General features: G+C 43.4%; 1 protein-coding gene across 3 annotated transcripts in view; it reads right to left on the reverse strand.

Annotated features, from left to right (window-relative positions):
* LOC102204569 (disco-interacting protein 2 homolog C-like) overlaps positions 1 to 18,886 on the reverse strand; it is a 73,401-nt gene that overhangs the window by 10,127 nt on the left and 44,388 nt on the right. For all 3 annotated transcript variants that reach the window (XM_013915823.1, XM_005752662.2, XM_005752664.2), the window contains 16 exons: positions 16,790 to 16,883; positions 16,481 to 16,600; positions 14,956 to 15,070; positions 14,361 to 14,500; positions 12,423 to 12,559; positions 12,134 to 12,342; positions 10,092 to 10,206; positions 9,659 to 9,860; positions 9,470 to 9,570; positions 7,404 to 7,484; positions 6,841 to 6,964; positions 6,624 to 6,745; positions 6,330 to 6,441; positions 4,646 to 4,755; positions 4,142 to 4,272; positions 2,165 to 2,333 (listed from right to left, as the gene is read on the reverse strand). In XM_013915823.1, coding sequence (XP_013771277.1) covers positions 2,165 to 2,333; positions 4,142 to 4,272; positions 4,646 to 4,755; positions 6,330 to 6,441; positions 6,624 to 6,745; positions 6,841 to 6,964; positions 7,404 to 7,484; positions 9,470 to 9,570; positions 9,659 to 9,860; positions 10,092 to 10,206; positions 12,134 to 12,342; positions 12,423 to 12,559; positions 14,361 to 14,500; positions 14,956 to 15,070; positions 16,481 to 16,600; positions 16,790 to 16,883 — 2,082 coding nt within the window. The remainder of the gene's footprint in view (positions 1 to 2,164; positions 2,334 to 4,141; positions 4,273 to 4,645; positions 4,756 to 6,329; positions 6,442 to 6,623; positions 6,746 to 6,840; positions 6,965 to 7,403; positions 7,485 to 9,469; positions 9,571 to 9,658; positions 9,861 to 10,091; positions 10,207 to 12,133; positions 12,343 to 12,422; positions 12,560 to 14,360; positions 14,501 to 14,955; positions 15,071 to 16,480; positions 16,601 to 16,789; positions 16,884 to 18,886) is intronic.

The following is an 18,886-nucleotide window of genomic DNA, read 5'->3' on the forward strand; positions in this document are numbered from 1 at the left end:
GCTTTCAGATGTGTCCTCGGGCTGAGCAGATGGAGACAGAGTTTATTACCGCTGAGCAGAGGAGAGCGTGAGGGAAGTGAGCTAAGCAGTGTCAGACTTGGTGGAGCTGCTGTCTGCTCACTCACATGGAGGCTGTGGGTTTATCAGCTGTGTCACTTTACTGTTCCGTCGTCTTATTTTGAAGGTTTAGCCACTGTGACCACATTCAGACAACTCAAACATCTTTGAGAGCACAAGACAACAGTTCTGCTCTGGAGATTTGCTAAAACGTCAAGATCCACTTTAACCAGTACTCGCAGCAGGTGGGGAGCTTGTTTACATGCTGACACAACAAACTCACAGAGGCTGATAAACAGAGCAACAACTAGAGGAACTTGGTTGGTGTGCCTTCTTTTGCAAGATAACATATTTGTACATGTTCCCACTGACTGAGTCTAACTTTGGGAAAAACACGGTCCTGACATCTGTATGGACCAAAGAAAAACATATATATCTATTAGAAGGCCATGTTTTACAGAGCAGGCTTTGAACTGTAGGGGATCGACCACTCAAAGCAATTTACACTCCAACCCACACTCACCTTTTCACACAGCACTTTATTATCTTCTCTAAGGTGCTTTAACTACTCTGCGTTCGCACCTCTGGCCAGTATGGACTCAACTAACCTAACATGTATGTCTTTGAACTGTGGGAGGAAGCCGGAGTAGCCAGAGGGAACCCACGCAGCACATTCAACTCCACACAGGCCAGCTTAGAGGTTTGAACCTGTCTTGCTATAAGCCACAAGTACTAAAAACAAATACGATTTTTTAGGGAAGCTCAGTAAATACCGACGGTCATATTTCTATTTTCATGGTTCCTGTTAAAACCAAGCAAGCTGTGTTTTCTAAGTCTTCATTTTTTATTTTTGACTCCTCCAAGCAGATCCACCTGCAGGCTCGGAGTAGAGTCACTCTACTCAACAAGAACTTCACAGTGCCTGCAGCACTGTGGACGAGGCAAGCAAGCTGCATGAAACATTTACAGTGAGTCTGGCTTTTTCTTTCACTGTGTGATGTATACGAGTGCTGTCCATTGTTCTTATGACAGGATGAGTGGATTGTAAGGGTGAGGATCCAAATACTGATAACATCTCTTAACAGAGAATCCAAAACAATAGAGATCAGAAAGTAAAGAAACAAATAAATGTTTGGAGCATAGCAGATGCTGTTACAGAGACTACACTACAATGCACCACCTGCATGTGTCCAGCAGGTGAATATTAAAGAAGTACAACAGGAATGACTGCGCGACTGTCGTGTCTCCAGCTGTCTGTGTCTGCAGCAGAGTATAATCGAGGCTCAAGGGGAAGACAGGACTATTCATAGACAGGGAGGGCTGATTAGGGAAGGACCAACACGAGGGTAACAGGACAATCAGGACATTCAGAGGGAGACAGGAAGCAAAACTAACACAGGACGTGAAAGAAAACAAAAGTAAAAAGTAAAGGAAGTAACCAAAGGAAAGTGATACAGACATGAATACTCCCACCTATCACGAGTAGAGGAAACAATCCAAAGGAAAACACAGTAAACATGGAAACAAGAAGACACACACCAAACATGAGGACAGAGGCATAAAGATGAGAGAGAGGGAAAAACAAGCAGGAACTTGAACTACCACAAGAACCAAAACACAGGCTGGAAACTGAAGCTCGTCACACAGAAATGAACTCTTCAAACACTTGAAGCCTGAACTCTAATCCAACAAAACAAAAACCAGGGCCATGACAGAGCTTCTCTTTTGCACACAAAGTAATAAAAACATTGAAGATATCACATCTAGATGAAGAAAAACATGTCGATAGAATGTTGTTTTTCAGTCGATGGCCTCGACCAGGCTGCACAGCCATCAGACTCTGTCCTACAGTTAATCACAGCAGCAAACTGGAGGCTGGACACATGATGTTTATCAGAAGCTGCAAATGTGATCAGAACAAAAAGTTCATTTTTGTATTGATATTTTATATCAGGGATTTCTGTCTCTACTGTTGAAGGACTGTTTGCAGCCCGCTCTTCTGCATCTGCAGCCTTCTGCAAAACCTCCCATGTTTGAAAATGGACTTAAATATGTAAACAGACAGAACTTGAAACCGACACGTTGCTCGTCTCACTGTTGTGCTGACCTTGAGCGCCTCGGTCTGCAGGCCGAGTCCTTTGGTGCAGAGCTCCATGACGCTGTAGGAGCAGAAGGTGTCTCGCACCCTCAGCTGGCTGACGGCCAGCAGCCACAGCGCTGGGTTGGACTCCAGCTCCACCGGCGGGATCAGGATGGACTGGTGGCCAGAATACACGCTGCAGACAACACAAAGGCTTTTCAGTGTGTGTGTCGGGGATCTGCATGTGCCGACTCAGAACAATAACACAAATTTAAAAATGGACGACATGTTTACAAGCACTAACAACATCAGGAGACTGACGAGTGTTGATGATCTGGTTATGTACTGCACTGGTTTGGACAGTAAAACTAACATTCACTCACTATAACCAGTCACACTTGCTAAGACTATGATTTATTGTCCTGAGAAACCGGCCAACCAGCACCACAGGGTTGTGTAACAATCTGATGTAAATGTGAGCTACTGTCAGCGAGGACGACGTGAAATCCTCAAGCCGAGGATGATTTGTTTTATTCCGAAGACATTTAGCAGCAGATATCGGCTCCAGACGAGTTGAGTATTTATGAGAAGAAGATTTGAAAGTAAGCAGACCTGCAGGCTGGAGCCAAGATTTAACGATTTAAAGACTGTCGAGTTTCAGACGGAGACCTTTAAACATTAATATTACTTATTATTATTATCAATAAGTATAAATCACTGTTCTTGTATTTTAAGAAGGTGAGGCAGGGATGAGTATAACCAAACCTTCCATGTTAAAAAGCTAATTTTCCCCCCTTTTACTGAAAATACATCAATAAACACTTAAATTGTCTTACACTCAAAGAGTAAGACAATTTATTATTTACAACTCTACCCAACTCTTCCAGGACGTGGATTCAGGTTATCTGGGCAGGAAATGCTCAAATACTTTAGAACATTTTAAATGTTCAACATAAAAAAGTTATATTTATTTATGAATTTCTTAAATTGCCACTAAGTGTTGTCAGCAAACACAATGAGTCACTGCATCCACAGGTTCATGCAATATAATGCAAGAGTAAAAGAAAGGGGGCAGCTCCAATCTGTAGTTCCCAGCCTGTGTCATGTTACATCCATATAGTGAAGCAGTTTTTAAGCATTGTTCAACTTAAGGTTTTCCTTCCCCCCATTTAACAGGAGGGTGTTCAAAATAACAACATGCAAGCTTGTTTTTAGCAGCGTGCTGCAGTACTCATGGTGCATGCAGCTCAGGTTTGAAACCCACTGCACACATTATTAAATGAAAAAACAAAGAAAGATGAAGTCATGAAACAGAAGTAAAGCATTTTAAAATGAACTTAAATACATAAATATATATTAACCCTCTCGAGGCAGGTGTTGCTGATTTGCAGCAGCTAAAAACGAACAACCTGATTACCCCACGTACATATTTTATGAGTTGTTTTTACTCAGAAGTACCACTGCAGGACTCGGTTGTGCATTAGCAACAAAAACTCAATTTGAGCCTGAGAGGGTAAATAAGAGTATTAATCCTTAAAACAGATGTAGGGCTTTAATGATTCACAAAACATCTGCTTTTATTTACTTTTCTGGAAACCTGGGAGTTACTTTGGGAGTACGGTGGGTGTGCCTTTGATTTTGCACCTCGGACACAGTTTTGTTCCATCCTTCAAACCACGGCGGGAGTGTTTCAGAGTGCTTAGCTTGAATAGGGACTAAAAATTTTCTGTGCCATTCCTGCCAGTTCCTGTCCTCCTTATCTGCTCTGAGCTGCTTGATGAGCTATGTTGAATCTGATTGAATAATACACATTGTCTTAAGTGGGATACTAAGTTACTGCAGCTACATACAGTACAAGCTCATATCTGTGCTGCTTTGATTTGGACCATCCATTCTTTAACGTAAAGAAGTGCAAAATAAATGACTGGAGGATCCTCAAAGAGTGTAAAATGCATATTTAATGGTTTGTAAGTGGGTGGAGATGCATTTAGGAGCTGCACCAACCTGCAGAGACACCAGAGGACGAAGCCGAGGCCGCAGTAGGGATCCAGACAGATGGCAACTTCTCTGGACGGGTACAGCTCACACTGCAGCTTCACTGACCGACAGAAGGCTGCAACTGCATTATGGGACATCTGGAGCAGAGAGGAGACGAGAGGGGAGGGAGAGAGACACACGAAACACACAAAAAGACAAACAAGGAGCAAGATAGGAAGGTTCACAATGAATTTAAATTTAAAGTAAAACATTTCACATTTCCCCCCCGGTAAATGAATCTTTGAAAAGCGAGCGACATCTTAGTTGGAAGAAGCGGTTTGTGTGTTTGGACTGAGCCCTTCAACTGTGAGCCAAATGTGCTTTCATTCTGCTTTCTGTTTACTCATGTTGCTGCTGCTCTGATGGCTGAATTTCCCTCTGGAATAAGAAAAGTAATGACTGGAGGAGGAGGAAGAGGAGGGGAGTGGGACCAGGCGGCAGTGGTTTGGTGAGGATTAGGGCTGAGCTGACCTGAACTCCGGCCAGCATGCCGGTCGTCGACACGCTGAAGTCCAGATAGGCCAGGCCGTCCGGGTTGGTGGGCTTATGGAGAGCTGGAGGCTTCTTCTTTGGCAGGTCATCTGCAGCATGCACACACACACACACACACACAAACACACACACATATATATTTATTTCATTGCACTCAAGAGCACAGTCTTATTTCAAACACTGACCTCCAGCTGAACCCAGAGAGAAAAGGGCCTCAAATACTCTGCTGCAGCAGAATCACAGCAACATGACTGATGTCTCACTTTCCATATAAGAAGAGACCGCTTTAAAGCACAAGCATGGTGATACTCTGTGTTTCTCTCACTGTTAACAAATCCCAAGGGAAGACAGAACCAACAACAAACAGTGCTAACAAGCTCTGTGTGTGCAACTGCAGCCTGATCGATCCCCGTCCTACATCACTGAGTATCGGCGTTACGCTGGGTGAGATATTCCTTTATAATCAGTGGCACTCACCCACCGGTGTTTATTTTCACCTGATCCATATATACAAGTGTTCTTAATCTGTATTCGTACTCTGCTGAAAAAGCAAAACAGCCACACGGAGATGAGAGTAAAAAAAGCATTAGGGTGTATGTGTGTGAGAAGAGCATGTATCTGAATATTCATCTGAATATGTATCTCTGTTTTGCAGTCACAGGGAATATGTTGGTCCCTCTGATATTTTTCACAAACCTACAAACTTCATATTTAAATGATCATCCATGCACAGTTCACATGTTCTCATCTGACCAGTTTCTGACTAGCTGGAGATTTGTTGCTGGGAAGAAAATCTCTACAGCGTGCACTAAACTCAAGGCTCTCACATTTAATCTGGTCCGCACCTGTCTTGAAATTTTGACCTGCCTAGATGTAGCCTGTCCGCTCTGTGCACTCATTAATAGGCAGTTGCACCTCCAGACTGCAGGCTGTGAAAGGTTTGGTTCTCTGGGGTGAGTTTAAGCAGCCAGAGATTTGGATGGAAACCACAGGACGAAGGACAGCGAGCTGAAACAGGCGGCCAACTGTCACATGGAAGTGAACCCTAAGTGATCCCAAAACCACAGCAAGTGCAGATAACCAATTTCTTTAGTGGGTTCACTGAAGAAAACATTAAGTGTTCCAGTTGTTCTATTTAAAGGGTGATCTAGATCTTATTCTTTGCTTTTAGTCATCTTGGCTCAGCTGAACTCAGTAGAGCGATTTGGAGATTTTTCTTGAAGGGCAAAAACAAAGGGAAAGAGTGTCTGTGATTTATAACACGCACATAAAGAAACAGAATTATTTTTGTTTTAATAATAATTGGAAGCTTAAATTGTAATTCAGTTCATTCGATTCAGACCCATGCTGACAGCAGACCAAACACTAGCGGCGATATGGACTGAGGGGTGTGGAAAAGACACTTCCACACGCATCAATTCAATAAACTGATAACAGACTTGCAGCTACAGCGAGTTTTTATTTTCTGATAAATCACAGAGTGATGGAGCTGTAAAGGCAGGTTTCATCACAGCAGAGGATTTCATTTAATGTGCATTCTTTAGGTTTATATCTGCAACCAGAACTACTCAGACTGCATTGTGAGGCGGCTGTGCACCACCTGCATTTATGTTAAATTAAAGTAGCGTGATTTCCCTGTGCGGATATGAATGAAACGCTGTACCGGTGTCCAGCACTGGGGGCCAGTTCCTGATGTCCACCGTGGCCATGGCCTCTTTGGAGCGCAGCAGCTTACAGATGACGGCGGTGGTCATCACACACGCCGAGTGACTCACCTGCAAAATTAGAAAGAGAAAGACAGAAGAAGAAATTAAGCTCCCCTTTTTTTCCCCAGAGGAGATCAGAAGTCAGCCAGAGCCATATGAGTCTGGAATTAGCTGGGAGCGAGAGCTTGAACCTTGGAGGTCTGACTGAAAGAGAAACCGCATCGGTTTAACAGACAAATTAAGAGTCTGACCTCGACAATCATCTTAACAGTGGGCAGGGTGGTGGAGATGTTCTGAGGGTGAGGCGGTCGCACTGTGATGGGAACACAGCCGGCGTACAAGCAACCGTAAAAGGCTGCGATCAGGTCTATACCTGCAGAAGAAGCAGACACACAGGTGTGAACGATGCTTGCAGTGTCCAGGTGCTGTTACCTGAAAAGTACATTGAACATCTGCATCGTCTCTCACCTGGCGGGTACACCAGAGCGACATGATCTCCTTCCTGCAGACCGCCTCTCTCCATCAGCAGAGCTGCCACTCGCTCCGCCCTCTTATGCAGCTGCAGACAGGTGAGAGAGCTGGACACTGCCCCCTGCGGGAGGTGAGAGGGGGGAACGGTGTGAGCCATCAAGAAGCAACCTGCCACACTCAAAGGGCAAAAACTGCAGTTCATCTAACGGCCACTTGAGGAGCTGTGTTAAAGCTTAAAGTTATGGATAATTATTATTCAGTTTTCTACTTGCTTGAATTAGCTCATAATCATCGTTAACCTGTTTTTATTTATTTACTTAAATTAACCATGATAATGAAGCCTGAAATTCCTGATTTTAAGCCACTGATTCCATGGATAAAGATCCGTTTTGGTATCGATTATAATCCACTTTTATTCTCCTTGCATTCAGCATCTTAACATCACAGAGACGTGATGACTGATCTACAGATCTTTCACCTACAGTTCACCAGCAGCAGGTTATACGGTTCAAAATGTACAATTTTTTACGGTGGTCAGTTGTGCGCGAGTGTGCTGGTACCCGAGAGCTGAGCAGGGTGTAGAGGATGTGGTCCGGTGTGGTCTGAGCTCGCCACTGCAAAACCTCGGACAGGAACAGAAACTGCAAAACAGAAATAAACACTTGTTTTACACACACTTTGACAGCTTAATCTGTGTGTGTGTGTGTGTGTGTGTGTGTGTGTGTGTGTGTGTGATCTGATTTCTGTAAATAGTTCAAGTTGCTGATGTAATTCAAGAAACAGCAGAGGTGCATCAAACACGTTTGCAAGGAGAATAAAATGATACATTTCTCCCATCATTTCAATTATTGCAACATCAGCATTTTGAGATAAAACTGCAAAGCAGAGAGACATTAAAGTGAAACAGAGCTGATAGCACAGAGGGAGTGCAGCGCATGTACAAAAAGTTTTTAGCATCGAGGAACTCCATGTCAACGTGTGCTTACTCACCACTTACTGCTTTTTACTGCTGAGTCTCTGCCTTCTGCCCGGCACATTAAAGCAGTTTAATCAATATCACAGGCGGTGAAATTTCAAAGCAGGTGAAAAAAACAAAAAACTGCCTCTAAAGATTATATTTACAGGCAGTTAAATGATGCAGACTGACTGACTTGAATGATGCTGAAAATCTGACTCCATCAGGCAGTTGAAAAAGTAGGCGGCCTGTTCAGAAAGTTCATTGTCAGTTTATGTTCATAAATCAATTTGTCCTTTTCATAAAAACAGTTTTTTCTAGATGTGTTGTTTTCATAAAATGTCAAATTTGCAACTTCTCCCAGTTCTGTAGCTGCTCATTAACATTTCAGCAGATTTCCTAAAAACACGACATCAAAATATTTCTATTAAAGTAAAGAGGAGCAACTTCTTGTTTCAGCAAGATTAAAACTTTAAGCAACATTTTAATTACCTAAAAGTACTGTATAATAGATTTTTTAAAATGTGTTTTTAACCTCGTACCACCGTATTCACCCATGAGAGGGAGGATACAGAGTATAGAGGAGTCACAAAAACGACGACCCGCTGAAGTTCAAACTGAGCATCACGGAGGAAGAAAGGTTTTTAAGTGTCTTATCTGAGTATTTCAGAAGCAGCTGATCTGCTGGGATTTTTCCACATCCCTCTCTTGGGTTTACAGAGAATGAGTCGAAAGAGAGAGAATATCCAGTGAGTGGCAGGTTTCTTTGTGAAAATGCCATGTTGCCTTGCAGCTGACAGGAAGGCAACACTAACTCAGATAACCCATCGTCACAGCCAATGTCTGCAGAAGAGCATCTCTGAAAATGAGCTGCAGCAACAAAGGACCACACTGGGTGCCCCTGCAGCTCATACTCTGGAGACAAACGTTTCCGGTCTGAGTCTGATGAATCTGGTACAAAAACACAAAGGCATCCATCCTGGCTTGTTTGGTTTGGTGTAATGTTGTGGGGGATATTTTCTTTGCACACTTTGGGACTCTTAGTATCAACTGAGTATCAGTTAAACATCACAGCCTACCAGAGTATTGTTGCTGACCACGCTCATGCTATTATGACATGGGCAGTGTACCCATCTTCTGATCTTTGCTGATCCAGCAGGATTGCAGCACCTTGTTTAATGTAAGCATGAAGCATCTGTGAAGACAAAAGAGGCTCCAGCCCAGAAGCTGTGTGTACCTGACAAAGCGTGCACGAGTCCAAGTGTCTGTGTGTTTGTGGTTATTCGACTATGCAGACGATTCGTTTGGCAAATATTTATGGAGGACTGAACAACTTCCATCAGAGTTCACTGAGTCATAAATGAAGGTGAAGTCTTGACACGACTTTTCATACAAAATATTCTGTTTGATGTCAAACATAGAAGAGATGAAAAATGTTCTAGACGATGGAGTCAAAGAGATTTGATGATTTTGCTTGACTGAATTATTAATAGTTTATCAGAAGTGTAGCAGATTAGTCTTCCTGTCAGTCAACTTGTCGCTTACTCAATGATCTTCTGATCTCTCGGCTTTTCAACATAAAGTTACCTTTTTTTGGGCAGAGCTTGGTTTAAACGGAGTTGTGATGTTATTTCTTGAGCTGAGACTTTGTTACGCAGCTGTTTGCCTCACCTGGTCGTTATCATCAGTCTGTCCCAGGTCTCTGCCGCTGGCCTGAGCGATTCTCTTCCCTGACACCAGATTTCCCACCATCACAGAGGCGGGACCGATCTCTGCCACACACAGACACAATCAGCACATCAACAACTACAACTACCCACAAGGTTACCACCTAAAAACCCTGAGCAGACCCTCACCCACCTGGCTGTTTCTGCCGCGGTTTGGGCAGGTTGGTGACACAGGTGTGGGGGCACATCAGGACATTGCAGGGGTGCAGCCCCCCCTCCAGGTACAGCTGCTTGATCTCCGACAGGTGGATGCCGCCCAGAGGAGTCTTGGGAAGGGTGTTGGCCGGCACCAGAGCCAGACAGAAGACACCCACCCCGTGGATGCTGTCTATGGCCTGAGAGTCATGAGGGAGTTTGATCAGACTGCAGATGGGATTTAACGTCCCCATGGGGTAACTCGCTTTGCTGAGAGTAGTCTAACACAATACACACACCAAACACAGTACACGATCCAAGTGTCCTACACAGTGTCCAAAATAACCGCAAGAAAACGACATTTCAAATAAGACTTGATCTAAATGCAATAAGGCTGCATTGCATCACATTTGAACGTGCAGGGAAAGCACCTGCAGTACGCGGCTCATCCACTGGAAGCTGTCCTCCTCCGTGGAGTCCGGTCTCTGCTCGGCCACCACCACGATCCTCTCATCTCTCAGCACCGTCACAGAGAACACAGCTATCCTGCACAGACAGCAACACCAACCTGTTTGTTTTCTATTACATGAGTAATGTTTTATCCCACTGTGTTAATTCTATTCAGCTTTTTTTTACCCATCAAGCTGCTTTCTTTGTCTTTTATTTTGTACTATTTATTGAGCTCTTTCTACTAGAGCAGTTTTATTTTATTAAGCTATTCTGACGAGTTTTATCATCTATTTTTTCCATTCTGTTATTTATTGGCTGACTGGTCGGTTCCTGTTGTTTGTGACACAGTTATTTCACAAAGGATAAATAAAGTACAGCTTATGATGGATTATCTAGATTGGTGTCCAGACGTGAAAAATGTGTTTCCTTTAGTTTTTTCACACTGTGAGTGTGTGATGTCACACTGCGAGGAGCGCAGCAGTGGTCACTGAGAAACTCTGAGAGGTCGCTGCAGATGGACAGTTTGATGAAGGTGGGTTCCCAAGTCTTCGTTCTTTCCTTATCGCCTTTGTTTGTCAATTTCATTTTTTTCCATGGATCCTTCTTCATTTGCTTTCCTTGTTTCATAACCTCTTCCTCCTCGTCGCTCTTCTTTATTTCCCTTCCTTCCTTCGTCTGTTTCATTTCTCCTTGGCTTTTCATGTGTCCTTCTTTCTGCCCTTATAACTAGCTTGCTTCCTTATCACCCTTATTTGCTCATTCTGTTCCTTGTGCTTGTTTCCATTCCCTTGGTTTGTTTTTTCATTTCATCCCTTTGCTTTTTCCTTATTTTTCCTTTTCCTCATTTCCTTCATTTCATCCTTATTTATATACTTTTAAACATCTTTGTTTCCTTATTTCCTTTATTTCTAAATGTCTAAATATTGTTTCCATGACTCCTTCTTACTTCCCTGTTTCACTACATGTCCTTTTCTTGATTTCCTCCTTCTTTTTTGCATATCACCTTTTCTACCCTTGTCACCTTATTTCCTGCATCCTTATTCAATCCTTTGCTTCCTTTCCTTGTTTCACTGCATATTTCCTCTCTTTACATATTTTCTTCTTCTCTGTCGTCTTCGTTTTTCCTGTAATGAAGCCCAAAAGCAGAAACTAAAGGCAAACATGGATGCTGGTATAATGAAACCTGATGGACTTTCAGCCTTTCTTCTTCATGTTTCCTGAGACTGTTTCTGCAGCTGCTTCCTCCCTGAGTAGAAACTTTAAATAGCTCCGGGAAGCGTCATCAGAGGCTGTCAGGTAAAGGATGAATTTCCTGCTCGGTGGCCGTGGACACAATTAAACTTCACTCTATTACTGTTTCTGGATTCATCCACTATTGCTCTACTTTATTAGATTTATTATGAGCGATGGCATTGCTCATTTATCAGCGTATCAGCATTTATCAGCCAACGTACCGATGTCGGACATCTCGCTGGTTTTCAGCTTCTGTCGATGGGAACGATGATAAAAAAGATAATAAAATAAAAACCGATTCGCTGGCGGTCGAGTCATGTGACATTTGAGAAATGTGTGACTGCAATATTACATTTTCAAGTCCAGCAAACTTTAGTCTTTGTGTTTTAACATTTTAAAACCTGGAGCTAAATTGAGCTAAACTGTTTTCAGGTTTGTTTCTTTTCCAAAACCAAATTTGCTGTTATTAATCACAACTGTCCGTCATTAACATTTTATATACACATAAAACATCTTTTGGTGGCAGAACTGAAAGGTCACAAACTGCTGGAAACCTCTGATCTCTGTCAGGAGCCGTTCTAGTTAATGGAGAGTTATGATGACTCATGGCGACGACCACAGACTGGAGGTAAAAGATGGCCACTAAGACACCTTCTGTTTGAATTGTGAAGCTGAGCGTGTGCACCGTGGCCATCTTGTTGTTTTGAAACAACAAGCGAGGGATGGACCTACGTTCATCTTTTATATACAGTCTATTGTGACCCTCAAACCCCACCCACTTCACACTCACCTGCCCCTGTAGACGAATTTCATTGGCTCCACTGCGAGTGCAGTGGCAACGATGTCATCGGCATTGTGCCTCCGCCCGCTCACCATGATGAGCCCGTCCATCTTGCCTGTGATGAAGACGAGGCCGCCGGGGCCAATGAAGCCCAGCAGGCCAGTCCGCACGAAGGCGTACTCACTGATCAACCCCCCGCTGGAGCTCACCGGGTAAACCTGCAGAGGACATTACAGCATTACAGTGTTTTTTTATTTTGGCTTTTAGTGTTTGGGTTCATGTCTTCACTTCGCCTCACCTCAAAGGTGTTCTTGGTCATGCCCGTAAGGCCGTAGTACGATGTCCCGGTGGCGATGGAGCAAACGCAGAGCTCGCCGATCTCATCGGTCTGACAAAGCTGGGGCACGCCTTCCGGCTTTACTACACACACCAGGCCTGGGAGGACGAGACACACACACGGTTAACACTCCTGAAATGTCTCTGCTTGTTTTAAAAAGAAGTTATTTATGGCACGAGGAGGAACATTATTCACTCCAAACGCACCTGTTTATGAGACTCTCATTTCTCAAAGCTAAACTCTGAGCTTAAAGTAGGTTGTTCCAACCCGAGATGACGTCCCCTCCCGTCTGTGTCACAGCAAAACCAGGTTACCCGTGTAAAACTGAACTGGTGACAATGTAGTCCCTTTTTAAAGAAATATTTTGGGCTTCTTAGATTTAATTGTAATATGTTAGTGGAGAGAGAGCAGGAAAGCTGGAGAAACACCAGCAGCAATGCACAGAGTAAATGGCCTTGGGCTGGGTTCAAAGCCAAGCCTCTACATTAGCCCTACAGCAGACTGGTCGCCTGCTCAGTCCAGGGAGCTACAGCAGTACCTGTGGCACACTCTCACGAGCTTTCTGATTCTAGGATTGGCTGTGCGGACAGCGATAAGTATCACGTTACACAGCACAACTATAAAATGCTGCATCTAGATCAGTTTTAAGTGACTCAGCAAACACTTTTTACCCCGTGCTTCAGCATCTTATTTCAGTCATTACAAAGAGAAATGCATGCAAGATTCCACAGAAGCTGAAGGAAACAGATTTTGCTCCTTAGTTTAGTTTCCTTTGTGGTGCTGCACGTATGATCTCTGTGGTGAACGCTGGGCAGAGCGACTTCACAGAGGCTGTTGCTGCCTGTGTGCTCACTCAGACCGACTGGAAAGGACCAACTTTTATTTTGGAGCATCAGTTTTATCTTGGGAAGGTTCCTAACTGAGTGAAGCAGCACAGTAAGAGGTGATCAAATTCCCGTAATACTAAAGAAAAGCTCCAAAATGACGACTCATTTACTTTTAACCCATGAGATGAAACCGTTTTATTATTGAGTGCAACTGCTTATTATCAACATTAAAATCTTTTAGTTTGCAGCTCAATGAGCACATTTAACTGTGGACTGCATTTTTATTCACGACTCTAATTGCAGACTAATCTGCACTAAAACTAATCAGTGAGAAGATTTTTACTCTAATCCATCTGCTGTAAAACGGGACAAACAAATAATGCCACTGGTGTCTGTGGATTCTTCAGTAAGACCTGAACGGATGATGTTTGGCCCTAAATGCTTTTCAATGTTCTGTGTTACCTTGTTAAACTATGTGTGGGCTTCACCCTGGAGGGGAAAACTCGGCTCATTAGAACAGATTACAGGCTCTGCAGCCGTACTGAAAACTCCTGAGTTTCCATAATGTACAGCAGAACAACGCTTAACTCGCTCGTTCATGAGCAGGGAGAGAGAAAGGGGTTAAAGACCGGACACTGATGAAAAAGAGAAGCTGGGTCTTAAACTAATTTTACGATTTAATGAACTTCAATTACAATAGATGGAAAACTAGAAAGGAGAAAAAAGTTTGAAAAGTTTGCTGGCTCCTTACGTCAACATTCAGTCACATTTTTGCTTGAATTGCACATTTCGATTACAATCCCCGCTTTTATTTTGTAGAAACACAAATTCCCTGAACCCAAGTCAGGCATATGTGAAGCTCGCAATCATTTTAGGAAACTGTTTAAAACCCTTGTCTTCTCCAAGATACATTATACTGCTGTTTAAACGTACCCCACGACTTCCTGCTTCCACGATTAAAACTCAATGTGACACTAAAGTTCTGTATTTGTAATTTTCCTGATATAAATCTCAGTTACACCAGCTCAACCACACTTCCTCTTACAACACACACACACACAGATCGATGTACCTCCGGGTGTGACGGTCCCCACATCCTGAACAGTGAGCACCGACAGCCGCTCCTCCGTGTCGACCCTGACGACGCCGTAACTCAGGCCCTGCATGGACAGGACGCCCCGACCTGGAGGCTGGCTGCTGTCCTCCACCGGCCTGAACACACAACCCGACACACACACACACAGGTGATCCTCTGACACAGCTCGCATCTGTCCAAACTGACAGACCGCCACACTGCAGTACAGCACACTACTGTGCAAACCGCTCATGTATTTCAATTTAGCTTCTACGTGTTTCTTTAGACAGCAGCTGCTGTTTCACTCATTCTCGTCGCAGTCCACCTGCCCCATCATTCTCTTTCCACTAAACACCGACCTTTGGATTGTTCTAGCATAAAACAGACGCCTCAAATGATGAACCAGTGTTGTATCTACACATCAAAGACAAATAGCAATTTTAAATTGAATCTTTAGGCACTTTGCTACTAGCTGCCTAAACACATCACTTATTCCCATTTCTTCAGGTGAATCTATGAAACTTGGCTGCATGCATGTGAGACTGCTGCACATCTCTGCATAATCTGTGACGTGGAGGTTGTGTTTACGTACCTCCTGATGGCCACCGTCAGGGCCTCGGGGGAGCTGGCGCAGGGACAGATGACTTCAGTTCTCAGCCCTTTGGTCTGAAAGACGTTGAGGAAGGCGTCGCAGGACGAGATGGACCCTGACAGACAGAAACAATAACTGAGTCAGGACAGCTTCAGTTCAGGTGTCGAGCCACTTTTCCCACAAGCTCCTGACACGTGCAGAATTGAAAGAGCTGTCATGTGAAAGGCTTTTAATCACATGTACCAGATCCCTGAATGTGATTAAAAAACACTCAAAAGACCTTTTGTACTGAAGTTTTAAAATGTTCCAGGCCAGTCACCTTTTTATGACCACGTCTCTGGGCAGGTGCTGGACGTTTCTTTCTATTTTATTAGCACAGGTAACAGCGCACGGCTGGTTTCATATTTTGTTTTTGGGTTTCTTATTTTCTCATTGGAGGGCAGCTGTATGCAGGGATCAGCTGAAATAATTATTTAGGGCAGGAATATGAGTTCATCCCAGCGCACTCAGGCTAACATGTGTCACCATGTCAGAGCATTTAAAAGTCAGTAATGTTGCCAGAAAGCTGTGTGTTTTCTATCTATTTGGTAAATGAATGGTAAAAATGAAGTGTGTATTCATAACTGTGAAGAGAGATAAACTGAAAAAACAAATCAACACCTTTTTGTGTCGTTAACATAACATTTCCCTTCAACTATCACTGCTGCTTTCAACAGTCCACAGTGGTTATCGTGCATCCATCTGTGTGCTTGACTACAAATGAAAATGTTTGTCACTGACAGACAAACCTGTGTGATTTCTGAGTGTTTATGATATGCTAAGATTAAAGGTGTACCGACACACTTGTGTCTCTCGCTGCTTCACCTCTCCTTTGATTTGTTTTGTCTCCAAATTTCTACATTATTTGTGGGGAATTTCAGGAAGGTTTCATCAGAGATAGAAAAGTTTGAATTTCATGTCTCATAAATGCTTATCACACTGAAATGAGAAACTTTGGGAGAAACTCTTTTGATTTTTTCAAATAAATATCACCAACCAGATCCAGATATCCTGGGGCTGATCCTCTAATGTCAGAGCACACCTGAAGGCACCATGAGACAGCACCTGCTCAGAATAAATGTTATGACCTGAAAATCCTGCCTCGTGCCAAACATGATGCAACATGATGCAAGTTTCAAGTCACTGCAGCTTAATGCAGAAAAACAAGTTTTCTGTGGTCACTGCTAAACCAGTTAAACAGTTACTGAACTTAAAGATACAAACCATCAGTCTGGATGGTGAAAACATCACTTCCTGGTTCCAAGCTGTTGTATTTTTGTCTCATGTTAGGCTGAAAACCTTTTCATGTACCAAGTTTGCGCAGTCGGACACATCCTGCTCTATTCCTGTAAAGTGACCCAGTTTCCTGAAATCCCGAGAGTTTGCTTTTTTTCTCATTTCCCTGACATTCTCTATCTGGAATACACCTCGCTAAACTCCCCCGTTAGTGAAAGAGCTCGGCTGTGAAGGCTGAGCGCGACCTTACAGGGGTTTGATCCGTCGGCCACCAGCAGCATGCGCAGCGAGCTCAGGTTGATGTCCTTCTGGTCTTTGTGGGCCACCAGAGCCCAGTGCATGTCTCTGGACTTCACACAGGCCACCTTGGCTGCAGGAGGAGATGCGCGTACAGAGAAAAAGAGTGAAATTAGCATTTAATCTATTTGACAGGCAGGTGAATGGAGGGACTTGACTAAGATGAGTGACAGGTGTGTGTGTGTGTGTGTGTGTGTGTGTGTGTGTGTGTGTGTGTGTGTGTGTGTGTGTGTGTGTGTGTGTGTGTGTGTGTGTGCCTGACCTTTGTACTGGCAGACTTTCTGGATCCACGACAGAGGGTTGACCTTCATCAGCGAGTAGGGCACGCTGATCACGTGCATCATGTTCATCACACTCTGCACACACACACAGAAGAAGACATTGAGGTGAGGCTTCATGTTAATATCTTTGGAATAAAACTCTTCTGGTTTTTTATGTATTATTTGATCATAAATGATAAATGGGCAGGAGGCTGGGGAGCGTGGGCTGAAAGCCTGAGGTGAAGTCAACCAGGTAAGCTACGAAGATATCTGTGCATTAGGTAAGACAGGTATAATCCCTTATGAGACGCTTCAGTGTTTCCCACACAAAGACCTCACTCGGGCAGCTCGCCAGCTACATCAGTCCCAGCCGAGTGATTCATTTTAGTATTTTTACATTTTTCAAATCTGTCTGCAAGAAAAACCCTCTGCACCCAATTTAGGCTGGTTCTCTTGCTCTTATTTTGAAAGTCCATTCACTGCTAATCATCTTGCTCTGGCCCCTTCACTCTTTGGTTTTCTTTACTAACCAGCTCACTGGCCAGGTTGTTAATGTGCAGGTCATTAATATAATTCAGGCACTTCCCCGCAGATAAAGGATCCTGTCCCACTGTTGGACTAAACCCAAGTCCACCTGCTTGGATGGAAACACTAGTTTGGACTTTAGCAGAACAGAACAAGGACAGTGGAGTTCATCAGCAGCTGGAGGAGATCCTTTTGCTTTTGGGAAGCAACTGGGAACAGAAGAGGCAGAGTGTGAGAGACGAGTGACTGCCAGAGTAAAGCTTGAGGCAGAATTGAGCCCAAGCTGCTGCAGGAAACACTTACAGCACTCAGATGCTACACAGAGCTCAGCAGACCAGCCTCTACACGTTTAACCTGCGTACTGACACCAGGGGGCGGTGTCGTAAAACCAAGTGTTAAAAGTCATCTTTGATGATCTTTTGCACAAATGCAGAGGGTCACTGATGTCCGGCTACACGTCATTGGCCTTTTTCTTCCATAACCCGTCGTTCAGCACAGCTAAAGAGCTCCGCAAGTTCAATACATCAATGTAATGGACTTGTCTTTCTGTGAATCCTATTACTTACTTTTAATTTCCCATCCTTCTTGGTTCCCAATTTATTCTTCTGAATTGTTTTTATGTGGATCATAATTTTGCTTTTATTTATCTTGTAATTATTTCTTTTATTGATTGTTTTTCTTGTTTTCTGTGCAGCACTTTATATACGGCATGCTTAATTGTGAGTTTTAAAAATACTGACTTGACTTAATAAAGTGTAAAAATTAAAATTAAAAACACAATTATCATTTATGTATTTAATCAACCCTGAAATATAGTTCTTCTTCCAGATGTCAGAGCAATGAAAACGCTTGTTATTTTCATACTGAGAGATTTATTCATCTTGCAAAGGCACTGTTTTTGCTTTGGACAGGGTGGATGTGTTTATTCTACACAAGAAGGAAAGGACGTTTAATGATGCTATAAGCTGGTTAACTTATACTTAAAGGCTCGTTAATATACTTAAAATGGTAAATGGTCTGTATTTATATAGCGCTTTACTAGTCCCAAAGGACCCCAAAGCGCTTTACATATCCAGTCATCCACCCATTCACACAAATATCTCATAATAACAACCGTGTTTATAATCATGTTCCATATGGTAATGGTAAATGGCCTGTATTTGTAAAGTGCTTTACTGAGTCCCTATGGACCCCAAAGCGCTTTACACTACATTCAGTCATTCACACACTGGTGATGGCAGCTACATTGTAGCCACAGCCACCCTGGGCGCACTGACAGAGGCGAGGATGCCGAACACTGGCGCCCCCGAGCCCTCTGACCACCACCAGTAGGCAACGGGTGGAGCGTCTTGCCCAACGACACAACTTTACTCAAAAAGCCATCTCTAGACCCAGCAGTCTTAGCTAATTATAGGCCAATCTCCAACCTTCCTTTCATATCAAAAATCCTTGAAAGACTAGTTGTCAAACAGCTGACAGATCATCTGCAGAGGAATGGTTTATTTGAAGAGTTTCAGTCAGGTTTCAGAGCTCATCACAGCACAGAAACAGCTTTAGTGAAGGTTACAAATGAT

Source organism: Pundamilia nyererei, unplaced genomic scaffold, assembly GCF_000239375.1.
Source record: "Pundamilia nyererei isolate P.nyererei 1_Seehausen unplaced genomic scaffold, PunNye1.0 scaffold00371, whole genome shotgun sequence".
NCBI lineage: Eukaryota > Metazoa > Chordata > Actinopteri > Cichliformes > Cichlidae > Pundamilia > Pundamilia nyererei.